Raw genomic sequence first — 26,162 nt, 5'->3', positions numbered from 1 at the left:
ACTCTGCTTTTGTTTTAGGAAGCAGTGCAAGTATTGATTAAGCACTCGGCTGATGTCAATGCGAGGGACAAGAACTGGCAGACCCCCCTCCACGTAGCAGCAGCCAATAAAGCTATCAAGTGTGCAGAAGTGATCATTCCCCTGCTGAGCAGCGTCAATGTCTCTGACCGAGGGGGCCGCACAGCTTTGCACCACGCTGCTCTGAACGGCCACGTGGAGGTGGGTGTCCTCGTCACTGGGAAGAGAATCCTTCCGACAGACTCTCTTATCCCCAAGTGAAACCTAACATTACTTCTGAGACCTGCACAGAGTGCCGTGATAGTATTTGTACATGAAACCATAGGCAAGTGTGTCTGTTTTTAAATTCAGAGTCACAGTGAATTGAAAAGGTAGCTTTCACCTCAGTCTTTTTCTCCTGGTACACATGCCACAGGGTTGGCTGTGATGTCATCTGCCTACTTCGTTTGAAGCCCAGATCTCTGATCTGCCCTGACATTAATTTGGCTCAGACCAGCTGCAGGTGGTGAGGAGCCCTCACCAATTTACAGTGTATACTTGATTTCATTATTGGTTATTTTTCAGATGGTCAATTTACTCTTGGCCAAAGGGGCAAACATCAATGCATTTGACAAGAAGGACCGGCGTGCTCTGCACTGGGCAGCATATATGGGTAAGGATGCCATAATGGAAAGCAAAATGCATATAATCTTTAAAGAAGCCATGGGTCTCTCATGGACCATATAGATATTTGGGGGGGGGGGGGGCAAGTCTGACTTCTTTTCAAACTTGGGTTCAACTGAATTAAGATTTGGTCTGTTTTATTGGCATGTGTCAAACACTCAGGTTGGGCAGTTGCTTTGCCAAAGATTTATTTCTCCTACAAAAAAGAGGAAGGAGGACTTATGACCTGGACCTCACTGAATATGTTTCAATCTGGATTGGAAAGCTGCACAAATTGTGCTTATTTTAACTTGTTACGGAAGCAAGATAAGATGTTTAAAAAGAAGGAGGACTGACTAGCAAAACAAGGACATAAATTCCGCTGGCATTTATTTTTATTTATAAACATTTTTGAAAGAAACAGAAAGGGAGGAAGTACGGACAGCCCCCTGGCGGCTGTGTCAGTTGCGGTGACCGGAGTCACAGGATTTTCCGGCTTCTCTACCTGCAGCAGAGCTGGGGCCGGCGGTCCTTGCCTCAGCCAGCTCGGCTGGGGGAGAGGAAGGAAGAAATGACATTTCTATGTTTTTCCTTTTCACTTTTGTTGGCACAAATGCCACTGACAAGTGATGGACCTTATAGAGTTTATTCCCGATGTAATCCTGTGGTAAATGAAGATCCTTCTTTTGTGTTTCTAATTGGAGAACATCCTGCAATTAGAAAAGCAGACAAGAATCTATCGGCACCAAGTTATAAACGGCTTGAATGGCCATCCGCAGGAGATTGTGTTGGTGAATTATGGAGGATCTACACATGGGGCCCTGTGCAGTAACCATAGTGATGTCATTAGTATTTATTAACGTAGGAAGATTCTGTGATATGTTAAGTGAAAACAGATTGTAACACACAGTATGAATAATATGATCCCCATTTAAAAAAAATCTATACAATGAATATAACCTGGGATATATTACACACTGAAATGTTAACTGACTATTTCCAGGGATTGGTGATTGTGGATGATTTGGGTTTCCTTTTAATACCTTTTGGCTTTTTCTGAATCCTTTCTAACAAGCACATAGGCCTTTTATTTTATAAAAATTGCCATTTCTATGGGCCAAAAACAAACCGACCAGCAGTCAAACAGCAGCAATTTTATATAATTTAAAAATTGATCTGGAGCCACTCTGATTAATTGATTTTTTTCTTCCATAAGTTTTTCCAAACCAACTGCCAGTGTTGGGGTTTTCAGCAAGGAATGGCAATTGGTTTCAAAAACATTGCTTTCATTTTCACAGAATTTTTTTAAGGCATTGTTACTAACATATTACAGCACCTCATTATTTATTTATTTAATTAATTTTTATTTTTTTTGTTACATGAGAGGCGGGGAGGCAGAGAGACAGACTCGCGTGTGCCCTGACCAGGATCCACCTGGCAAGCCCTCTATGGGGCGATTCTCTGCCCATCTGGGGCAGCTGTACTATTGCTTGGCAACTGAGCTATTTTAGCACCTGAGGTGAGGCCATGGTGCTGTCCTCAGTGCCTGGGGCCAACTTGCTTGAACCATTTGAACCATGGCTGTGGGAGGAGAAAAGAGAGTGAGAAGGTGGAGGGGAGGAGAGATGGATAAAGAGAGAAGGGAGAGGGGTGGGTAAGCAGATAGTCACTTCTGTGTGCCCTGACTGGGAATCGAACCCAGGATTTCCACACACCAGGCTGATGCTCTACCACTAAGCCAACCGGTCAGGGCCTGTTGTTATTTATTTGTGAACAGGCATCTCTTTTTCTAGATCTTGAAGAGGAGGCTCACATAAGAATCATCTATTTTTTATCCTATAGTATTTACATAAAGTCTGACACATAGTAGGCACTCACTAAATATTTGTTGAATACTTCCATGAACCAGCTTTTTATAAATAGCTCAGCAATATGCTTTTGGCAGCGAAAGCTAATAGTGATAATTTTGGTGGAATGAATCGGCAAATTGTCCTATAAAGGTTAACGACATTTTTCTGCTGCTTTCTTTGTAAAGGCCACCTGGATGTTGTGGCGTTGCTCATTAACCACGGAGCAGAAGTGACGTGTAAAGATAAGAAGGGTTACACCCCCCTGCACGCCGCAGCCTCCAATGGACAGACCAGTGTTGTCAAACATCTCCTGAATCTGGGGGTGGAGGTGAGCTACGGTTCCATGCATCAACTTATGGTATATTAGTGGGCTTTCTATTTGTTCTGAAGTAAAATCTTATGTATTTGTGGGTTTTCTTTTGTTCAGAAATTAAATTCTGTTTGCATTTTAATTCACAAGGATAAAAACCCTGTTCTTTCTATTACTCTATCTTTGAGTTTCTGTGGGCAACTGAGGAGGGTGATAGGATCTGATAAGGCTAACTTTCTATATCACGATAGAGAAATAAGCAATAGCCATATATATATATATATATGATAAATACATACACACACACACACATTAACCAGTCATTTTTTTTAAAGACTGGCTACAATCCCACATCTCACCCTCAGAATCTAGCCTTCTAAGTTGTGGCTTACCAGCAGAAGTGAGCGAATGAATGACAGGGACAAACAGCAGAAGTGTCCAGTGCTGAGCTGGAGAAATCTTCCAAACCCCTTTAAGCGCAGAACCGGAGCAGTAGTGAGGCTTTGGAACATCCCTGTCCTTGGAGGAAAGGACAAGGTGCAGGACTGAGACCATGATGCTGAAATCCAGCGGTAGGGGCAGTAAGAAAGAGCCATGGCCTAAATACCCAGGACAGCTTCATGGTCCTGCTCTGGCATGTGGCCTTGTGGGCTGTCAGACAGCAGAGCCAAACCCAGAGTGGCAGCTGAGCCCAGCTCCTGAGCTGAGGCTCACAGGCCCTCCTTGCGCCTCTGCCGCCTCTTTCTCTCCAGATTCGTGGTTGAGTTTCAGGCTTTTTTCTCACTCCCCTGATTCAGTTCTCCTCTGGCATTTCCAGACAGCTCTGCCTCTCACTTTTTAACCCCTTCCATAGCCCAAAACAGTCTCTGTACAAGTTGAAACCTTTAATTCACTCTTCTTCTCTAGTTCACTTTTTGTCACATTTACCTTTTTGCTGATTTTTACTTCCAGTGACAAGCATTTCTAGGATGACCACAATGGGGCGACAGCAGGCTCTGAATCATTGTGTTGACAGATGGACATTTCCTTTCTTTGGCACAGCTATTAGGCTCTTCTGCAGAAAATGGGGTAAATTGGCTGCGATGATTTTAATCACCCTGTTTTGGACTCACTCGCAGATCGATGAAATCAATGTCTATGGCAACACGGCTCTCCACCTGGCCTGCTACAACGGGCAAGATTCTGTCGTCAACGAGCTGACCGACTACGGTGCTAATGTGAACCAGCCCAACAACAGTGGGTTCACCCCTCTGCACTTCGCTGCTGCCTCCACACACGGTGCTTTGTGTCTTGAGCTGTTAGTCAACAACGGGGCGGATGTTAACATCCAGGTATGACACTCTTTTTTTTTTCTTTTTTTAAGATTTTATTTATTGACTTGGGTAGGGGGAGCAGAGTACTTGTATTTGCTTTGACTGGGCAAGCCCGGGGCCTCTAACCAGCAACCTCAGTGTTCCAGGTCGATGCTCCATCCACTGCACCACCATAGGCCAGACCAGGTCTCTCTCAGTGTTAAAAAGCTTTGGGTTGAGGCTCTGAGCAAAATCAACTGCTGTAAATCAGGTCAGGTTTGAATGATTTGTACTTCTGAGGACCTCGACCCCACGGCCCCTAGGTACTGTTTCTGCAGGAGTGGTGGTACCAGCTGGAAGGAACTGAGGTTCTAGCCGCATGTCCAGGGTCGCCCAGTGGTACTGTTTCCGTTAGCTGCCCTGTTCCTGGAGGAGTGGTGGTACCAGCTGGAAGGAACTGAGGTTCTAGCCGCATGTCCAGGGTCGCCCAGTGGTACTGTTTCCGTTAGCTGCCCTGTTCCTGCAGGAGTGGTGGTACCAGCTGGAAGGAACTGAGGTTCTAGCCGCATGTCCAGGGTCGCCCAGTGGTACTGTTTCCGTTAGCTGCCCTGTTCCTGCAGGAGTGGTGGCACCAGCTGGAAGGAACTGAGATTCTCGCCACATGTCCAGGGTCGCCCAGTGAATATTCCAGAGGAAGTACGGGATCTCAGACCTGTTGATTTGGCCTAGATTCTAATACTGAGGTGACTGTTGAGCTGATAGGGCAGAGCTACTGAGAATCGGAAGGAAGGCATGATCTCGTGTCTGTTCCCAGCCCTGGGTGGCCCTCCGAGGTGTTTCTCAAATGCCTTCTTATAGTAAACCGCAGATAGTGGCTTCAGTGACTTAACAGTGACCCGGTCTTAATGGCGAGTCCTTTATTCAGCAGGCTTACTGAGGACTACTTAGTGTACTCTGTTTGGTATAAGAGAGTACTCCAAGATGAGAGGTGATCTTTGCCCTCAAGGAATGTACAATATGGTAAGGAGATAACACACTCAGATAATCAAGAGGCAAGAGAAAATGTGATGAGCGGCATGAGAAAGTACTAAAGCATTGTAAACTGTAAGAAACAAGTATTGATTTGCTTCTTGCTTGGGCATCAGAAATGGCAATTGCTCAATTTGAGATGGGGAGGCATAGAGAGAATTTGAGAGAGGGTATTCTAGGTAGAATAGCATGACAGGGTGCTGGGAGTACTGGATAGGAAAACCTCTGGGTAAACTTTAGGTACCTAGTTAGCCCCCTGTTGTGGATAACTGAGAGGAACATATATGGCAGTCTTCATGATCCTGGTTACATTACTTGGATGCGCTTAGGTTACAGCGGAACATCTTCACCTGCACCAAGTGACCAGCTTCCCTTTTCCCAAGCACACAGGAATCCCGAAGCAAGGTCCCAGTGTAATCTGCCGCTGCTTTTGAAAAATTATTTAAAAATTTAATTTTAAGAATATTGGATTAATCTATTTTTATGGCCTTCTCTATTTACTTTTAAAATATTATTTTTTCTTCAGCAAGAGAGACAGACAGGAACAGATAGACAGACAGGAAGAGAGAGAGATGAGAAGCATCAATTCTTGGTTGCGGCACCTTAGTTGTTCATTGATTACTTTCTCATATGTGCCTTGACCAGGGTAGTGCAGCCAAGTCAGTGACCCCTTGCTCAAGCCAGCAACCATGGGGTCATGTCTATGATCCTACGTTCAAGCTGGTGACCCTGCACTCAAACTGATGAGCCCACGTTCAAGCTGGATGAGCCTGCGCTCAAGCCAGTGACCTCAGGATTTTGAACCTGGCTCCTCAACATCCCCAGCCAACACTCTATTCTCTGCACCACTGCCTGATCGGGCACTATTAAAATCTTTTTATGTTTTTTTTTATAATTTTTAATAGTGGACATATAGGACAAATTATCAGAATAGCAATTTATACTGCCTGACTACAGTATAAACCATGTGAAAAAAAAAATGCCAAGAGCCAGCTGAAATGTGTCCTAATGAGGAGGGCTTATCTATTGGCTAAGGACTTTGGGCTTTCATAGCTGTGAAGGCCACTAATCATTACAGAGGTCATATGATCAGAACTAAGCATTAGAAACAGTAATCTAGCCATAGAACACCAGAGACAGAAAATAATTATATTTTAAACTTTTATATGATAAAAAAAGAAGAAAAAAACAAAACCCCTAACATACTATTAAAAAAGGAATAACTCAGGGAAGTTTTCTGCAGTGTACATGATAAGCAAAGAGTTAATATGCTTAACATATTAAGAAGTCATAAAAATTAATAAACCTGTAAAAATATTTAATATCACTAGTAATTAGTAAAATACAAACTAATACACAAATATATATTCCCTTAAGATTGGAAACTATCAACAGGACTAATAATAGCCAGTGATATCAATGAAAAAAATAATATGCAATAAATAAATATGATTTCTTTTTTCTTCTTTTTTAACTGAGAGGAGGGAAGATAGACAGACTCCTGCATGCGCCCTGACTGGGATCCACCCAGCAAGCCCCATCTGGGGCTGATGTTTTGCCCACCTGGGGCCATGCTTGCAACTGAGCTATTCTTAGCATCTGTGGGAAAGGCGCCACAGAGCCATCCTCAGTTCCCAGGCTCATGCACTCGAACCAATCAAGCCATGGCTGTGGGAGGAGAAGAGAGAGAAAGAGAGAGAAGCAGGAGGGGGAAGGGTGGAGAAGAAGATGGTCACTTCTCCTGTGTACCTTGACCGGAAATTGAGCTTAGAACATCCACATGCCGGGCCAATGCTCTACCACTGAGCAAACAGGCCAGGGCCAGACACTTTTTATTTAAAATTTTTTTTAAAATTATGTATGAATGTATGTATGTATGTATGTATGTATTTTAAGCAAGAGAAGGGGAGGCAGAGAGACATTCCCTCATATGCCTTGACTGAGATCTACCCAGCAAGTCCCCTATTGGGTGATGCTCTGCCCATCTAGGTCCATGCTTGCAACTGAGATATTTTTAGCACCTGAGATGGAGTCCATGAGCCATCTTCAGCTCCCAGGGCCAACTCACTTGAATCAATCAAGCCATGGCTGCAGGAGGGGACAGAGAGAGAGAGAGAGAGAGAGAGAGAGAGAGAGAGAAAGAGAAGAAGGAGGAGGAGGAGGAGGAGAAGGAGGAGGGGGAGGAGGAGGAGGAGGAGGAGGAGGAGGAGGAGGAAGGGGAGGGGTGGAGAAGCAGATGGTTGCTTCTCCTATGTGCCCTGACTGGGAGTCAAACTGGGATATCCACACGCTGGGCAATGCTCTGCCACTGAATGAATGAGATCATTTTTTATTTTAAAAAGTTATGTGTCTAAGGGCCTAATATCCAAAATTTACAAAGAACTCATAAAACTCAACAACAAACAAACAAACAATCCAATAAAAAAATGGGAAGAGGACATGAACAGACACTTCTCCCAGGAAGAAATACAAATGGCCAACAGATATATGAAAAGATGCTCAGCTTCTTTAGTTATTAGAGAAATGCAAATCAAAACTACAATGAGATACCACCTCACCCCTGTTAGATTAGCTATTATCAACAAGTCGGGTAATAACAAATGTTGGAGAGGATGTGGAGAAAAAGGAACCCTCATACACTGTTGGTGGGAATGTAAAGTAGTACAACCACTATGGAGGAAAGTATGGTGGTTCCTCAAAAAACTGCAAATAGAACTACCTTATGACCCAGCAATCCCTCTACTGGGTATATACCCCAAAACCTCAGAATCATTGATACGTAAAGACACATGTAGCCCCATGTTCATAGCAGCATTGTTCACAGTGGCCAAGACATGGAAACAACCAAAAAGCCCTTCAATAGAGGATTGGATAAAGAAGATGTGGCACATATACACTATGGAATACTACTCAGCCATAAGAAATGATGACATTAGATCATTTATAGCAAAATGGTGGGATCTTGATAACATTATACGGAGTGAAATAAGTAAATCAGAAAAAAACAAGAACTACATGATTCCATACATTGGTGGAACATAAAAACGAGACTAAGAGACATGGACAAGAGTGTGGTGGTTACCAGGGGTGGGGGGAGGGAGGACGCAGGAGGGAGGGAGGGAGAGATTTAGGGGGAGGGGGAGGGGCACAGAGAAAACTAGATAGAGGGTGACGGAGGACAATCTGACTCTGGGCGAGGGGTATGCAACCTAATTTAATGACAAGATAACCTAGACATGTTTTTCTTTGAATATATGTACCCTGAATTATTAATGTCATCCCATTAACATTAATAAAAATTTATTAAAAAAAATAAAAAAATAAAAAATAAAAAGTTATGTGTCTAGGCCCTAGGTGGTGGCTCAGTGGATTGAGCATCTGCCTGGCATATGGACATCCTGGCTTCAATCCCCAGTCAGGGCACACAAGAGAAGCAACCATCTGCTTCTTCCTTCCTCCCTCTGCCCCCTTCTTTCTCCCTCTTCCTCTCTCACAGCCAGTGACTCGATTGGTTCTAGCCTGGCCCTGGGTGCTGAGGATAGCTTGATTGGTCTCAGCCAGTTTACCTCAGGCTCTGAGGATAGCTTGGTTGGTTTGAGCATTGGCCCAGACAGAGGTTGCTGGGTTGATCTTGGTTGGGGTGCATGCGGGAGTCTGCCTCACTATATCCTCTCCTCTCACTTAAAAAAAAAAGTTATGTGTCTGGCCCTGGCCAGCTAGCTGAGTAGTAGAGCATTGGCCCAGTGTGTGGAAGTCTCGGGTTTGAATCCTGGCTAGGGCACACAGAAGCTCCCATTTGCTTCTCCACCTTTCCCTCTCTACTTTCTCTCTGTCTCTCTCTTCCCCTTCCACAACCAAGGCTCTATTAGAGCAAAGTTAGCCCAGGTGCTGAGGATGGCTCCATGGCCTATGCCTCATGCACTAGAATGTCTCCTGTTGCAATGGAGCAATGGCCCAGATGGGCAGAGCATCGCCCTCTGGTGGGCATGCTGGGTGAATTCTGGTTGGACGCATGTGGGAGTCTGTCTCTCTGCCTCCCCACTTCTCACTTCAGAAAGAAAAAAAGGTTATGTGTCTATGTATATGCATAGAAAAAGAAAAATATATGAATATATACCGATATACTAATAACACGCAGAGAGGCAAAATTTTTATTTGGGCTTCTCAGGTTTTCTACCTGTTTGTTTTAATCTTATGATTGTGATATAATGAACATGTGTTATATATTCATGTTTTTATATCCAGAAGAAAGAAAGGCTATTTTTGTTATTATAAAAAGAAAATTCAGGTAGAGTGTACCTAGAGACAGAACATCTAGAGGGGACAGCTGAAAAAAGGGAGAGGCTTTGCAGAAAGAAAGTCAGCAGGGTTTGGTTAAATGAGAGATGGAGGACTTGAAGATGAATGTAAGAATTGAAAACGGCCTAAGAGAGGCAATACAGTATGGTGGTTGAGCGTTCAGTTCTAGATCAGACTTGCTAGATTCCAGTCTAAGCCTTGACTTTCAGTAATTATATAATAAACAACTTCTCTGTATGTCTCAATTAGTTTGTCTGTAAAATTAGGGAAACAGTGGTATCTTCTTCATGGAACTATTTGAGCATTAAATAAATCCTCTCACATAAATTACTTAGAACAGTGTCTCACGTGGTAAGCATTCAGTAAATGATATTTGGTATTAAGAGGAATGTCAGGAGAAAGATTGGGCTAGAAGGTAAAACTGTTGAGGTTAGTGTTTAAGAAGCTGATTTTGAGCTTTTGGTACAGCCAGTATGGGAAAACCAATATGGAAAATGTGATAACTTAGTGTGGGTAGTTTTAGAGAATAGTGTAGAAAAAACATTTTAGGTTCCCTCATTCACATAGAGGTAATAATTGAAACTGGGAGAAAAGGAGGCAATCACCCAGGAGAGGGTCCATCGTAGCATGATTAGATAAGGAATGGAGGACTCCAGTAACCCTTTACTCTTAGGATCAGGAAGAGAAGGAGGAGCCAGAGAATGGGATGATGAAAGAAGAGTTAGAGAAGAAGGGAAGGAAATGGAGAGGAGTGTAGTGTCTTCATGAAGGTGAAAAGCAAGTAATAACAAAAAAGTAGAGCAGATGAAGAGAATGGCAGTTCTAGATCTTGTAAATAGAGACCTACCAAGGTCCTAAGTGGAGGTAAGATGAAGGTCTTCAGGGGCATTGAAGAGATCAAGAAACTGTATGTAGCCCAAAGTAAAGGAAGAGTCATTATGGGAGATTGAAGTTGAAGATGGTGGGGAGAGGCAAGAGGCTAACAGTGGCCAAACTTTCAATGTCCCTAACTTGTGGACATTGCCATCCTGGTGTCTGAGTGACATTGTTGAAGTCTCCAAAGGAAAAAAAATAATTGAAGTTAAACAAAGTAACTCTCTTCACCTACCTCCATTTAATCAATTCTCAGGGTTTTCTATTACTTTTGTAAAACAACCGGCTGATGGTCTAAATGTGCTACATCTGAGGCGAGAGGCCCCCTTGCTAACACACCTACCTACTTCCCTCAGTTAACTGACTAGTGGTCAGTCCAGATTGGATTAGGGGCTTCAGTTATTTCTGGTGCATGGGTTGATGGCAGCCTTCTCTTCCCCATAAAATTGACCTGGAAGGCATGGTTACTTGGTTTTAGTATTTAACTTTTCCTGTGGACTGCTAATCATTAGTAGAATATAAGAAGTAGCTTTTTTAAAACCTGAGACTTGGGTTTATGTGTTCTCTAATCTATGTAAGTGGGATTTCGAATCAAATCTAGCCTTCTCCCTCAGTCTCCCTACATCCACTCTGTCTGCATCCTCTGATTTCCTAATTCTCTAGAATCCTCCTTCATTATTCCGGATGGCCTCTGGCTACACGGCTCATCTGACATTTCCGTAGGGCCATTCTGTCTGACTTTGGAGGTAGCTTTCTAATTAAAGTTGTTATCTCTCTCTACCACATTGCTCTTTGGATTTTGAAAGTGTTTGCAGATTGCAAGGCACTTCGTATTTGTTTAGATTTTCTCAAGTTTGAGGGAAATCACATACTGAAATGTAGCCAGTACCTACCCACATGGTCACTTTATTTCCTCTATCCTCACAGAACACTAAGAGCAACATCTTCATGGGCAATGACAAGATCACTGAAAGAGGAGGAAGATATGTATCCTGCATGCATTTTTCAGACCCTCAGTTTGCTTAACTTGACTGTGGCTTTGACCTTGCAATATTAGTTTTCTTGTGATAAAATAATAGAGACATAATAGTTTACACAATAATCCACTGAAGGTTCACGTGTATTTTGCAAGTAGGAAGAGCAAACATAAAATAATGTTTTTTCTCCATTATAAACCACATTGTAATTTTCAAAAAGACCATCTCAAGGCTCTTTTTGGAAGCATTCAAAGTAAGTGTTAAAGAAGGCACTAAACACATAGCCATGCCAGCTATGACTCAGCTAGATTCAGAAATGACCATTGCCAGGTTGCCTACCTTCTGGTCACTGACATTCAGCCTGCCCATAGTCTCAATTCTTTTCTGTTTGTGGACCCTTAGATCATTCAGCCCTAGGAGAGACTGGATTTGAAGGCTATCACACGTCTACTGAAGTGGACCTGCTCCCTTCTTTATCTGTACCAGGACCAAATTATAGAATTGGAGTTGTTTTGCAGAGGTTGCAGGTGAGACTGGAGTAGGCCGTGATAGGGACATCGCACCTGGAACTTTGGAGAGCACGTGAGGAAAGGAGAAGAGGGAATGTTTGAGCCAACTACATATCATTTCCAGCCTTCGGAACCAGTATAAAAAATATTGAACTATGCCCTGGCCAGTGGCTCAGTGAATAGAGCATTGGCCTAGCGTATGGACATCTAGGGTTTGATTCTCTGTCAGGGCACACAGGAAAAGTGACTACCTGCTTTTTCCCCTCATCTGCTCCCCCTCCTCTCCCTCTTTCCCTCCTGAAGCCAGCAGCTCAGTTGGTTTGAGCATGGTCCCAGGTGCTGAGGATAGCTCTGTTGGAGCACATCAGTCTCAGGTGCTAAAAATAGCTCATTACTCAAGCATTGGCCCCAGATGGGTTTGCTGCCTGGATCCCAGTTGGGGTGCATGTGGGATTCTCTTTATCTTCCCTCCTCTCACCTAAAAAAATATTGACCTACATATGACCTTTTTGCAAACCAGGGTTTTATATTGCTGTTCCATTGTGTTAGGAAGCTCTTTGGGGTTTTTGACTATATCTGGACCCTCCCCCCCCCCCGCCCCAGCTGACCTTAGTGTTATACTATGGAGGCTTTATTGTCCTTTAATAGGGTCACTGAGCTATGTGACTCTAGGAGGCATCATACCATAGTCCTGGGTTGTAAGAATGTCTGTAAGTTGAGGAAAGGTTTTGTGAGATGTTGTAGGATGAGGAAGGAAGGCATTAGGAGAGGAAGAAAAGAATGAACAGATTTCTGAGGAAAATGATGGTCAAAAATATTCTCAACCCTCATTAGTTTTTCTTTATGACTTATGACTGAACTATGAATCTGTAAGAGTTTTTTTTGCTAATTAAATAAATCCTCAAAATAAGAAAAAAAATTTTTTTTTCCAAGCCCTGAATCTGATGGGAAAATGCATCTAGAAATTAGAAGGAGACTAGAAATTAAGAATAAACTTTATAAAAGCAAAGCTTTGATTAACTAGAAGAACTGACCGTATCCTCTCCTTTGAGAATGTAAGGACCACATTATCTCTGAAGTTCTCAGGACAGCAGCAGCAACAGCAAGTCCAACCCTGTGAACTATTTCTCAGGCGGATGCGAGCCGTATCAGGATCCCTCGTCTCAGCCTGAACATGCTGAGTTCTACGTTGTAAAGGCTGAACAAACAGTATTATCCTCTTGACCTTTACTAGTGTTCAGTGGCTTTTTGAAATAATGAGTTCCTTTTACATTCATAGCATATAAACAAAACTGCCCCCCAATTGCTGCCACGATACTCTTAATGCTTCCTGTCCCCATGTGCTCCCGCTCTTGCCACTGAAATCTCTATGAGGGAAAAAACCAAACAAACAAAAATAACCTGTCAGCAGCAGCCTGGGTTCAATGATAGATGAACCCAGGCAAAGATCTGCAAGGATAAACCTGAATAAGCATCACCACTGACCATAAACGAGTCCTTTGACTTTTAGCTAACTGTGTCATCCTACTTCTTTGTCCCTTTACCCAAGGCACGAACACTCCAAGGTGTGGCGCTTACTATCCTTGAACTGGGACCAACTTTGTACACCACACACAAGCAGAATAGAAACCCCTTCTGCTTTGGCTCGCTGGCTGCAGTTCAGTTGGTGCCTCCCAGCTGGGTGGTTACTCCTTGGTAAAGCCTTTAAGCTATTTACTAGGCACGGAAAAGTGCTGAGTTAAATATTTACAAAGATATTGTCTAACTACTGAAATATTTATGGGGTTATATATATTTAACGAAACGCTAATTAGTTATGTTTTCATATTAAATTTAAGAGAAAATATTGGAGCAAAATTTAAAGAAATAGCACCACCTAGGGACAAGTGAATGCCAACTCTGCAATTCCTGTTTCCCCTCTCCCTGAGAGTCTTGCACAGCCATCGCTGTTTTATTGGAGGGGGTATGTTTTAAATCCTTATTCCCGGGTAGTTCCCAAGGTTTCAGCCCTTGAAACTGTCTGCACTTCCAACAGCGGGGGCGCAGGCTCTGGAACCGATGACTGACTGTTTCGTGCTCTCCGCCACCGTGATCTCGTGGTCAGGGGGCATCTTAGCTTCCTTATCTTGATTGCTGCTGCTTCTAAAAATATCATTTCAGTAAACGTTCAAGTGTACTTTTGTCTTAATCGTTTCTGATTCGGTATCATCATTTAAGATGGAGAAAAGATCCAATTATTTCTTTTTCTTTTTTTGCTATCTACCTGAGAGCCTTTCACTTACAAAGATTGTTTTTTCAACCAAGATGCAGTTACTGCTCTCATTCACTATCCCTGGTGCACAGACTGTGCACAACTCCTTTCTAAGGAATAGACTTATATAATACAATTTCTCTGCTAGAACTTTGTGGTTTTATAAGCCATTCCAGCCCACAGTCTAAAGCAGTGTGCTATGCATGTTGCAGATGGGGCTCCTATTACCCCGTTCTGGTTCAGGAAGCCTGGTCTGGACACAGAACTCACAGCGATAACAAGATCCCTGGTGATTTAGATGCATATACTCCTTGGTTCGCTCTGAGAAACACTTCTTTAAATAATTATTTGTTTTCCACTGTGAAAAATTTTAAACAAAGATATTTTAAAGCACAAATATATGGGGTTCATCACCAAAATGAACCTGCATTTTAGAAATCACATAGTTTAACAGATTTAAGAAAAAGACGTCTCTCGAGACTCAGAAAAATAACTATTATGGTACATAGTTGTTTTTTTAATATAATACTTGAATGAAAGAATATATTCTCTCTATTGAAGATACCGTTGGTCTAAAATAACAGTAATATTTTTGAGGGAATATTACTATTTTAAGAAGAAATTCTGTAAATGACTTTTATAATTAAATGTGTAGGACTTTGGTATTTGGTATAATGATGATCAGTATATAGATTCTATACACTTCTTTATTTTTTATTTTATTTTATTTTTTTATTTACTTTAGAGAGGAGAGGGTGAGACAGAGAGAGAGGAAAGACAGAGAGAGAAAGGGGGGGAGGAGGAGCTGGAAGCATCAACTCCCATATGTGCCTTGACCAGGCAAGCCCAGGGTTTCGAACCAGCGACCTCAGCATTTCCAGGTCGACACTTTATCCACTGCGCCACCACAGGTCAGGCCTACACTTCTTTAAAGTTTTGGCTTAATCTATGTCAGAAAGTTCTATTGCTTATATCTTGAATAATAAAGAGACGTATACATTCAGCACACATTTCCAAGTGATCATTAAAATGGCAATTTGCTAAATAGTTGCATGCCTTAATCCTGTGATTTCTGGTGAGTTGAGTGAAGTAGCATCTCTGTTCTTAAACAATCAAAAGTGTTGGTTTCCTATGGAATTAGAATTTAGGGAATGGTGGAGGATTCTAGGTTAGTTTTGAGAGTCCCAGTGATTTATAGCAGTTTGGTCAACTTCAGGTCAAACAGAGCCAAGCAAATAAACATAATTTGTCTTTTTTTTCACATAGTAGAGACAGAAGTTGAAAAAAATACCTTGAAGGAAATTTCCCCCATCAGTAGACTACCGGAGATGAAAATACATTTTAGGCCCCTGGCAGGTTAGCTCAGTTGGTCAGAGTGCTGTCCTTATACACCGAGGTTGTGGGTTAGTTCCCCGTCAGGGCACATATAGGAAGCAACCAATGAATGTACAACTAAGTGGAACAAGATGATGTTTCTCTTTTTCTCTCTCTCTCTTCCTCTCTCTATCTGTCTAAAATTAAAAACAAAAACCATTTAGATGATTTCTTCAGTTTGAAACAGGGTAGTTTAAAAATTGTGAGTATAACTAGAAATTTTGTATTTTTTCCCTAAAATATTCACTTCTTTAAGTTCCTTTATAATGTGATATTGTGCAGTAACTTGAGATATAATACATACTTTATCTTTTGCTTTTAAAGTTATCTTTCGCCCCTTGTAATTTTTTTTATCATACTTAAAAACATTTAATTGCTGTTTTCAGGGCATTGCCAGCGGTATCCATAGGGATGTTTCAGATTGATGCCACTGATCCATGTTTCTCTCTCCCTTATTTTTTAGAGTAAAGATGGCAAAAGCCCACTGCACATGACGGCTGTCCATGGGAGGTTCACACGGTCACAAACCCTCATTCAGAATGGTAAGAGAAATTCTTCCGCAGTGTCATTATTTGAACAGTTTTCTGGTCGAGTTTGTCAGTCACCTGCATGTGAAAGATGATGCTCTGTTTTAGAATTTATTAAGCTCGGACTTATATCTTCCTTTTACGTACTTTGCTAAAAATTCTTCATTAAACATATTATCGCCATCCAGCTTAGAAGTGACGATATAAAGCCACTAAATTTCACAGTCAATTCCCAATCAAAAACGTGAGATAATATACATACCTATCTAGGCTCAAGATCCTGCACTTTTCACTCAGGAATGAAAAGTGCTGTACATTTCCTAGCAGGAAAGCTGAATTCTTTTTAAAATTTATTATTTATTTATTTTATTTTTACATTGAATTTATTGGGGTGACATTGGTTCATAAAATTACATAGGTGTCAAGTGTACCATTCCGTAATACATTATCTTTATACTTCACCACATATTTTTAACTTTTAGAATTCATCATAGTTCCCTAAGTGAAGCTCATTGAGCTGCTTGGGCAAAGATAGGAAAAATAAGGTGACTCAGAAGAAAAGCAGGTAAGTATGTGATATAAAGAATCAGAAAAATCACACTTGTTAGAGACCTTGGAAAGTCACATAAAGTAATTTTCCAGGCTTATAGCAGGGTACTTGAACCAATGGGGTGTCTCTGCAGCGAGACTGGGGAGTGTCACTTCATGTCATGGGTCATGACTGGCATCTGTGAGTGAATTGATCCTGACAGGGCAAGTCTGTTTTCTTTAACAAATCTTAGAGACAATTGGAAAACCAAACGAAACCAAACCAAACTGGTTTTAGACCTGATTGTATGCTGACATTCCAGGTGAATGCAGCAGTCCCTAAACTATCTCTCGGTGACCCAGATTCCTACTTCTCAGAATTCTGGCATCAGTCAGTTTTCTTGGACCTACTTTTCTCTCACCTGTAAGAATTTTAGATGACATGCACTTGAATTAGTGGTACTGAGTTATGTCATAGGCATTCAGATCATAAAACCAAATAGTCATTTGACATTTGGATAGAAGACCAGCTAGTGAAATTATGCTTAGAAAGCAAAATATCTGCAGCAAAGCAAAAGAAATAAGCATTTCAGTGAAACTGTAGGGGAAAGGAAATCCTAACAAGTGGCCAGTGAGCTGAGGAAGGTAAAAGGGAAATTAACTGTACCACACTCATCCTTTCTAATTTGAGATGTGTGGTGTACCTTTGACATTCACTTTGTTAACAGGGCCATGTTAATTGTTCTATTTTACTGGACAGGAAGGAGGTGGTAGTGACCCTAGTGTTTCTCTTTTGCTCAGTTTCCCTTCCCCACTGTGTTTCTTTCTGTATTTTTCAGAAACAATGTCCCCTGCCTTAAAAATAAACAAAACTAAGGAGATATTTGGTAATCATTTATTTTTTTTATAATTTAATGCTAATTTAATCATTGGGTCTTAGCTCTGTGGCATAAAAAGCTTTGTTCCCTGCTAAAGCAATTTCAAGCACCAGTGACCAGACTGGAGTGAGAGCAATTTTTCACCATGTGAGCACTGCTTTCCTACAGGTCCGTCTTGTGGACCAGACCGTACTGGCCCTCTCTCTTGAATCATAGCCATGCCCCATCTCCCCTCTGTTGTGCTAGTGTGCTTACAAGTTGCCCCCCACCCCATTGGGGGGATGCAGGGTTTCTGGCTGCTTTGACCTTTCCAAAAGCCATCCTTGTGGGCCTGGACTTCCATGCCCTCTCTGGACATTCTTTCTAGACTTTTGAGTTAGGATGAGACCTGAAGGTGACCCCGTCTCTTGTCCTCTGTGATCAGGTAGCTTGGTTTCAGAGCCTGTCTTGTTCTTGGCTGGCCTCGCATCTTGCTGTTGGTTGGATGGGATCCAGGGGTCTCAAATGATGGGACTATAGTAACTATAATATATAGCCCATTAAATGTAATTACAGAGCTAATATTGGTTGAGTGTTCATACTGTGCCAGGCACTTGGCTAAGTACCACACATAAATCCTTTCAACCACCCCATAAGAAAGAGGTACTGCTACATCTCCATTTCAAAGAAGGGGAAATTGAAGCAGGGAGTTGTGACTTTTATTGGGATGTATGGCAGGTATGCTAAAGCACAGAGATTGGAACTCAGGCAGTCTAACATCAGAGACTAATTTTTTTTAGCCGCTATATTTATGTTTTTTCTGGATAAACAATGACATATTTAAAACATATATTTTTAAACTTGAATTCTATTTATTCCAAGAGTCACTTATATTTGGAATACAGTTGTCCCTGTAAGAGGATGATCTCTCCTTCTTTTCTCTCATCTGAGAATTCTTTGCATTCATCACACATGTGAGCACTGGGAGTTCTTCCACTTGACATTTTAAAAAATGCCCTTAGGGAGAAGAGAGGAAGCTCTTTTCTTTCCTCTTGTTTGTTGGCTTCCTTCTGGGAAAGATACGGAGGCTCACACCGCAGGGCCTGGTGTCCAGTGGGTCACTGCGCCACAGCACCTGGAATGCTGGTCCCACGTGGGGACAGCAGCTGGCTCTCTAAACCAAGTGAACATGCCACTGGGGAACATTCCTTGTGTTTGTTTGTTTTGTTAAATCACTCTGGTGTTTGGACTTCGTGTGGCTTTTCTCCACTTCTCTGACTGCTCTCCAGTCAGGGTTCTTAGTTCTTCATAATAACTTTGTTTTTCCAGAACTATTCATCTTTTCATAAGGCAATCATTAAAAAAAAGCCCTCTTTAATTTTTTTAGTTAGTTAGCAAAGACCTCCTCTGCTGATCAGTTGCATTGTTTGTTGTCTGAAGCTGTGTTGGCTCAGCCAGAGGGAAAGAGCTGAACGGAAGCACATCATGGGATCCGGAGGCGTTCGGTCCAGCTGTTTGCACTAGGCAGCTTCTCAGATGCTGTTCAGTAGGTCACACAAGTTCAGAAGTGAAGTTTTCTTCCAGAAGCATTATAATAAATAGAGTTTGAAAAGGAAGAGTCAAGTGATAGGTTGATTCATTGTGGGAGTTTTGACCTTTTGGCTCACAGTTCTCCTGAGGCAGCTTAGCGGGGTGAACTCTCTTGCTTGCACAATGAAAAACTCAATTCTTTTTTTTTCTGAAGCTGGAAACAGGGAGAGACAGTCAGACAGACTCCCGCATGCGCCCGACCGGGATCCACCCGGCACGCCCACCAGGGGTGACGCTCTGCCCACCAGGGGGCGATGCTCTGCCCATCCTGGGCGTCGCCATGTTGCGACCAGAGCCACTCTAGCGCCTGGGGCAGAGGCCACAGAGCCATCCCCAGCGCCCGGGCCATCTTTGCTCCAATGGAGCCTTGGCTGCGGGAGGGGAAGAGAGAGACAGAGAGGAAAGCGCGGCGGAGGGGTGGAGAAGCAAATGGGCGCTTCTCCTGTGTGCCCTGGCCGGGAATCGAACCCGGGTCCTCCGCACGCTAGGCCGACGCTCTACCGCTGAGCCAACCGGCCAGGGCGAAAAACTCAATTCTGATGAATCCTTAGACAGTGCTGCATGAACTATCCCTCTGACATGCTCTGCAGTCTTCTAAACTCATGAATATTTATTTTCTTCACTAATGATCAGTGGCAGATTACCAATATTTAATTTACAACCTTTACATGAATAGTTAAAGGTATTTAATTTGCATTCCTAGAAAACCTTAAAGGTTTTCAGGTAAAAATGGCAATGTTTGGGTAACTGTTAAATGGAAATTCATTCATCTAGAGGTCCTACTTTAATATAAAACATTTCTGAATAACAAATACACATTTTGTCTTTTACTTTTCAACTAAGCTATGATGTTTTCTTTTCTCTTTTTTTATTTTATTTTATTTTTTATTATTAATTTTAATGGGGTGACATTGATAAATCAGGGTACATATGTTCAGAGAAAACATCTCCAGGTTATTTTGACATTTGATTATGTTGCATTCCCATCACCCAAAGTCAAATTGTCTTCTGTCACCTTCTATCTGGTTTTCTTTGTGCCCCTCCCCTCCCCTCCCCCAACGCCCTCCTTCTCCTCCCCCACCATAACCACCACACTCTTGTCAATGTCTCTGAGTCTCATTTTTATGTCCCATCTATGTTATGATGTTTTCTTGAAATGTGTTTTAAATGACCCATAAAAGCATATGTGGAAGTTATCTATATTTTTAGAGTTTTTAATTGAGTTATTAAATGATAGCACAAGGAGAAGAAACTTTACCACTCAACCTCTTTTCCACCCTTTTCAGTATTTTTCACTCTTCTTTTTCTCTACCCAATTTTTGGCTTATTTGAGGTTGGTAAACATGGCGGCCCTAGCATTTGGTGGCTTTCACTTGTGAAGAACCTAGAGTGGTTTAGTGTGTATTCAAGGCAAAGTCTTCTCTGAATGCAGTCTGGCGATCTGCCTCCCACATTTCCCAGGATCAGTTCCCTGAATGGACATCTCAGGCTGACCACCGCAGGCAGTTCTTAGACAGGTACAAGTACTTGGGATTGCTCCGAGGTCTCCATGGAGACCAAGTGGCGGCCTGTCCACAGGGCTACATCATGTGACAAACATGATTGATCTAAGTTGGATGCTTCTGAATTCAGATAATAGTAACCAATCTATGGAGTCCCTAATTAATTTTATTTTATTAAAATAAAATTAATTTTATTTTATTATTTTCCTGATTATAAAATTAGTACATGCTCAATGTCAAATAAAATTAAATTATTAAAGAGATTGCCCATTATATTCACCAGTGTGCCTCCTCAACTCCATCCCAAGAATTTCTGTTGACAATTTGGTAAAACTTCCAGATTTTTCTATGTATTTAAAAATGTATGTGTGTGTGTATATATAATAAAGAAATGTAATTATTACTTTTACAGAAATGATAGTCTATTTATATGAACAACTGATTTTTAAAAATAACTACTGTACCACAGAAAGATTTGAGGAAAGACCAGCATTTGTATTCAAGTTGTCATTTATATTTCTCTGTCACAATCAAAGTAAAAAAGAGATCATAAACAACTATTAAGTTGCAAACCCTCATGTGCAAATTTATTGACAGTAGATTGATTTTCAAGTAAACTGTACATGCAGAAGTCTTGACTGGAGTAAAACATCTTAAATCTTGTGTAAATGTATGTCCTAATAGGGTTTTTTTGTTTTTTGTGGGTTTTTTTTTGTTTTTTTTTTTACAGAGACGGAGAGAGAGACAGAGAGAGGGATAGACAGGGACAGACAGACAGGAACGGAGAGAGATGAGAAGCATCAATCATCAGTTTTTTGCTGCGACACCTTAGTTGTTCATTGATTGCTTTCTCATATGTGCCTTGACCGTGGGCCTTCAGCAGACTGAGTAACCCCTTGCTCAAACCAGCGACCTCGGGTCCAAGCTGGTGAGCTTTGCTCAAACCAGATGAGCCTGCGCTCAAGCTGGCAACCTCGGGGTCTTGAACCTGGGTCCTTCGCATTTCAGTCCGATGCTCCATCCACTGTGCCACTGCCTGGTCAGGCTGTCCTAATAGTTTTTGAAGCATTTCTCCTCTCTACAAAGCCCACACATATTTTGTAATTATTTCACTTTGTAGAAAATATTCTTATTCACTAAAATCTATGTTTTACTAATATACCTGACTAGAAAAAATGTTGTTTGCTGAAAATAAATCTTAGGGAACTGAAGGCTATAATTACCAATAATAGGATTCATTAGAATGAAGGCCCGTACAACAGATATTACTGGGAAGATTTTTATAACGGTCCTCTTATAATGAACACAGACAAAAGTGAGATGGTGACCAGAGGGAGAGGGTGGGGGGAGGGGAGTAAAGGGGGCCAAATATATGGTGATGGATAATGATTTGACTTTGGGTGATGGGCACGCAACACAATGAATAGTTCACATGCTATAGAGATGTATACTCCAAACTTGTGTGTTCCTTTGGACCAATGTCACCTTTCCCCAGATCTGAGAAGACTCTCAGCAGCGTCTTTTTGGTATGATGTTCAATATACTGCTGATAGGAGTGCAAATGGGCACAGCCTTTCTCAAAAGCAGTTTGCCTGTGTTTATCAAGGGCTTTAAAAATATTCATAGTTTTGATCCAGTAGTTCTACTTCTCAAAACTTTCTTGAAAATCAAGAAATAAAGGACCCCCCCCCCCACAAATACACATATACACTTAGAAAAATGGGCAAAAGTCAATGACAGATAGTTCATAGAAAACAGGTAAATTGTTCTTCAATATATGAAGAGAAGCTTAACTTTCTTAGTAAGAGTAATTCAAATGAAAACTATACTGAGATGCCAATTCTCAGCCATCACATGACAGGTACTCATAAGCTTGACAAGGCTGTGGAGAAAAGGTTCCCTCATACATTGCTGCTGTAGTTGCAAAATTGCATAGGGCCTAAAGAAGGGAATTTGGCAGAATCTAACAAAACCACCTATTTATTTACCCTATCACCTAGAAATTTTTCATATCCACATACTGGAACTCTGTAGCCATTGCAAGTAATGGAAATGTGCATCATCCAATAATGCAATGACTTGACCTTAGGTGTCTGTTGACGAGGTGGAGTGGGAAGTGCACGTCAACTCTGGGGTATTCTTGCCAAAATGTTTAGCCTGAGTCTAGTAATAAGGAAATAATCAAGAAATTTCACAATGCAGAACATTCTACAGGACTCCTGGCTTGGCCTCCCAAAATATCAATGGCACGAGAGACTAAAAAAAAAAATATATATATATATATATATATGGCAAGAAGATTGTTTTAGATTAAAGGAAACTAAAGAGACACAACAACCAAATGCTATCAGAATTTTTTATTGGATTCTGGATTCTTTTAAAATAGCTCTTATACACTTTTTTTGGGACAACTGGAGAAATTGGAAGATGCACTGTTTATTTCATAAAATTATTGCATCAGTGTTAAATTTCTGGGTATAATGATGAAATTATGGTTTTGCAGGAAAGTTTGTTCTTAAGGATGAAATGTCATATGTCTAACTTATTTTTAAGTGGTTCCTCAAATAAATGAATAAAGAGACTAATTATACTTATATATAGAAAAAGGAGAGAAAGAAATTTGCTAAAATAAAAAGGGGGAAAAGCAAAGTGAAACAAAATATAAATATACTATAATATTGATATTATAGACTATAGATGATTAGTGTGGTAGTTTTCATAAATATAAATATTTTTAGTTCATAGTTCACACTTTTATTCATTTTACTCTAAATTAATCAAACTACATAAAAGACTATCCTGAACTCTCTATTCCCTTTGGTTCTTACGCTTTGGTATAAGGTTTACACAGGTCTTTAATTCAGCAGGTAAAATTAAAATTGAATGTGTCTTCGGGATTACATTTGATGGAATTTGATTGCATTGTTCCTTCAGAGCAGGAACCTAACTGTAAGATTTTAGATCCTTAAATAAGACAATATGGTAAGATTTTTCAAAAGCATTTCTAATAGACATCCCTTTATGCAGACTTAATACTACTACTTCAGATGGTGACTTGTCCCCTTGAAAAGCATTCCTGTACTTCAGAGTAGAAATGTACACAGAATGGAAAGGAAATCAACATTTGATCGACACGAGTGACTGGCATAGTACGTAGTATCTGAATCAGTCTGAATTCTTATATTAACACTGTATTTAAAAATCTCTTCCAGGAGGTGAAATTGACTGTGTGGATAAGGATGGCAACACTCCTCTCCATGTGGCTGCAAGATACGGTCATGAGCTTTTGATTAACACCCTAATAACCAGCGGAGCCGACACAGCCAAGTAGGTTACTGCAAAAATACGGTGTAATAATTGCTACATGTGGGAATACTGCCAAAGGGATTGTGGCACGCAGTGGATAGTGCCCATTTATCCCGGTTAGGGGAGATCTGTTCCATTATGCTAACAACAAATTAAATTTGAACTAAATGAAGTGACATTTAATGACAGATGCAAGGAAGAACCAAATTTATTTTTCAGCCACATCAAGAAGAGGCCTATTTCAGTGGTTTTAATTAAGGAGATTGAGCTCTGTTCCTAACTCGGCTTCGTAATATTTTTCTGTTCTTTCTCATATTTGTTGACAGTGAAGCAGGAAAAATGAAACATAAATGAGCACATTCAGAATTTAGTCAGGATGCTTGTTTAATTTTAACTGTACAATTGTAGGGCATATCTGAGTAAATGTGCTACACAGGGACGGACGACACGACTTCATTTTGCACTTCAATTCAACGAGAGGGTATAAAGCACAGGTGCCAGGTGCTATGGGAAATTTCAGAAGTAAGTTGCTAGTTGGCACCTTCAAGGAGGTCAAGTCATAATTGTGTTGCAGGGCCAAGGCCTACCTAAGACAAAGAACCCTGCAAGACAGTATACAATAAACTTCTGAATGAAATGGGACTTAAGAACAGAGATGTTGGTGTACATAATGTGCCCTAGGGCAGTGGTTCTCAACCTTTCTAATGCCGTGACCCCGCAATACAGTTCCTCATGTTGCGGTGACCCCAAACCAAAAAATAATTTTGGTGGCTACTTCATAACTGTAATTTTACTACAGTTATGATTCGGAATGTAAATACCTGATATGCATTATGTATTTTCCGATGGCTTTAGGCGACCCCGCCGGGGTCGCGACCCACAGGTTGAGAACCACTGCTCTAGAGTGTGGACGGGAAGGGAAAACCTCTAAGGTGGCCAGAGTTTTAGAAAAGCCTTCAAGGAGAAGGTGAGTTCTAGGTAGGCTTTGAAGGATAAGAATTATTTGAGTAGAGAGGAGGGTGGCAGACACCCCAAGCAGGGTGGAAAGGAGGAACAAAATGTGTAAACAGGGCAATTCCAGGCAGAGGTGGGCCTGACAGAGTGGGCCTGATGAAGCGCTGCCCTGCCCTGCCCGGGGGACCACGGGTGGGAACCAGCTTTCGCGGACACTGCCCAGGCTCCAGTCCAGGCTGCTCTGCTTCTGAGCTATGTGACCTCGAGCCTGTTGCTCCATCTCTCTGTGCTTTGGTTTCCTCATTGGAAAAATGAGAGTAATAATAACAGTTAACCGTAGGTTTGTTATGAGAATTAAAGGACTTAATTACTAGTGAAGTGCTCTGAAATAGCTTAAGATCTGTATGAATTATATAAATACATCTGTTAACATTATTAAACAAGACAATCCATGTTAAAGCGCCTTGAACATTGCCCAGCACAAAATAAGCTAATAAACGTTAACTAGTAGTTTATTGCTTAAATAATATGTAGTGAAACCAAATTAAAGAGGGACTTAGATGTCTAAATAAAGAGTTTAGCCTCGATCCCAGAGACTGTGTGGAGCAAATGTTCAGGTGAAGGGGCCATGAGGGCAGTATGAGGAATTTGATTTTACTTGAAAATTTTGTGCAACTGAATCTTGCTTGAGAAGGAGCCAAAATGGAAGTGGTCCAGGAAGGTGTGGTTGGTCATGTGACCTCCCGCGCACCCAGTGTGGTGGTGAACAACAAGAGTGAACGACTGCAGTTTTGTGAGGTTTATTATGATGGAGGTTGGGATCAGGCCAAGGGAATAGTGACTCTCTGGATTCTGCAAAAGAGGGGACATTTCAGCAAAAGGAAGGATAAAGAGGAGTTTACCAGGTGGACAGAATTGGGTGAGGAAAAAAAAAGATGTGTGTGGGGGGGGAGCAAGGAAGGATGTTCCGAAAGAGGGAACAGTATTTACAGAGGCACAAACGTGAGAGTGTGTGGAAAGCAGATTCCCGAGGCTGGATAGTCTGGTGTGTGTGGGCGGGGAAAGGCAGGAAGAGCCACATCTTGAAGGACCTATGGGAAAAATATCAAAACGAGGGAAGGAGAGTTGGAGAAGATCAGCTTTACTAAAGGCCTTTCCGGAAAATCACTGTTCTCTGGGCTTCTTATAGATCTATGTAGGGCAGCTTACTAACAGGGAAAAGCAGGCCTTCTGTATATATGGAAACAACCACAGCATTTATGAAAATAACCCATTTTCATTTATAAAAAATATCGCCAAGTGTATTTCAAAAGATCTCTGTGACAAGTTTTGTGGTCATTACTTTCTTATGAATTTATTTGAATTTTATTCTTAGGCCTTGATTGAGTGTTCTTCGTTATTCCTTTTGCACCTCTGAACTCTAAGTCAGGGCACTTTCCGCAGCGTGACTCTGCTCACGTAAACGTATGTAATG

The 26,162-nt window shown here is 41.4% G+C and overlaps 1 protein-coding gene across 14 annotated transcripts in view; it reads left to right on the top strand.

Annotated features, from left to right (window-relative positions):
* Window positions 1–26,162, top strand: part of ANKRD44 (ankyrin repeat domain 44) — a 345,918-nt gene that overhangs the window by 201,442 nt on the left and 118,314 nt on the right. For all 14 annotated transcript variants that reach the window (XM_066346438.1, XM_066346434.1, XM_066346430.1 and 11 more), the window contains exons 5-10: window positions 19–219; window positions 583–670; window positions 2,696–2,838; window positions 3,939–4,151; window positions 15,888–15,966; window positions 23,641–23,755. In XM_066346438.1, the coding sequence (XP_066202535.1) occupies window positions 19–219; window positions 583–670; window positions 2,696–2,838; window positions 3,939–4,151; window positions 15,888–15,966; window positions 23,641–23,755 (839 nt within the window). The remainder of the gene's footprint in view (window positions 1–18; window positions 220–582; window positions 671–2,695; window positions 2,839–3,938; window positions 4,152–15,887; window positions 15,967–23,640; window positions 23,756–26,162) is intronic.

This window comes from Saccopteryx leptura, chromosome 7 (genome assembly GCF_036850995.1).
Source record: "Saccopteryx leptura isolate mSacLep1 chromosome 7, mSacLep1_pri_phased_curated, whole genome shotgun sequence".
Taxonomy (NCBI): Eukaryota; Metazoa; Chordata; class Mammalia; order Chiroptera; family Emballonuridae; genus Saccopteryx; species Saccopteryx leptura.
This window is presented reverse-complemented; position numbering and strand designations above follow the sequence as displayed.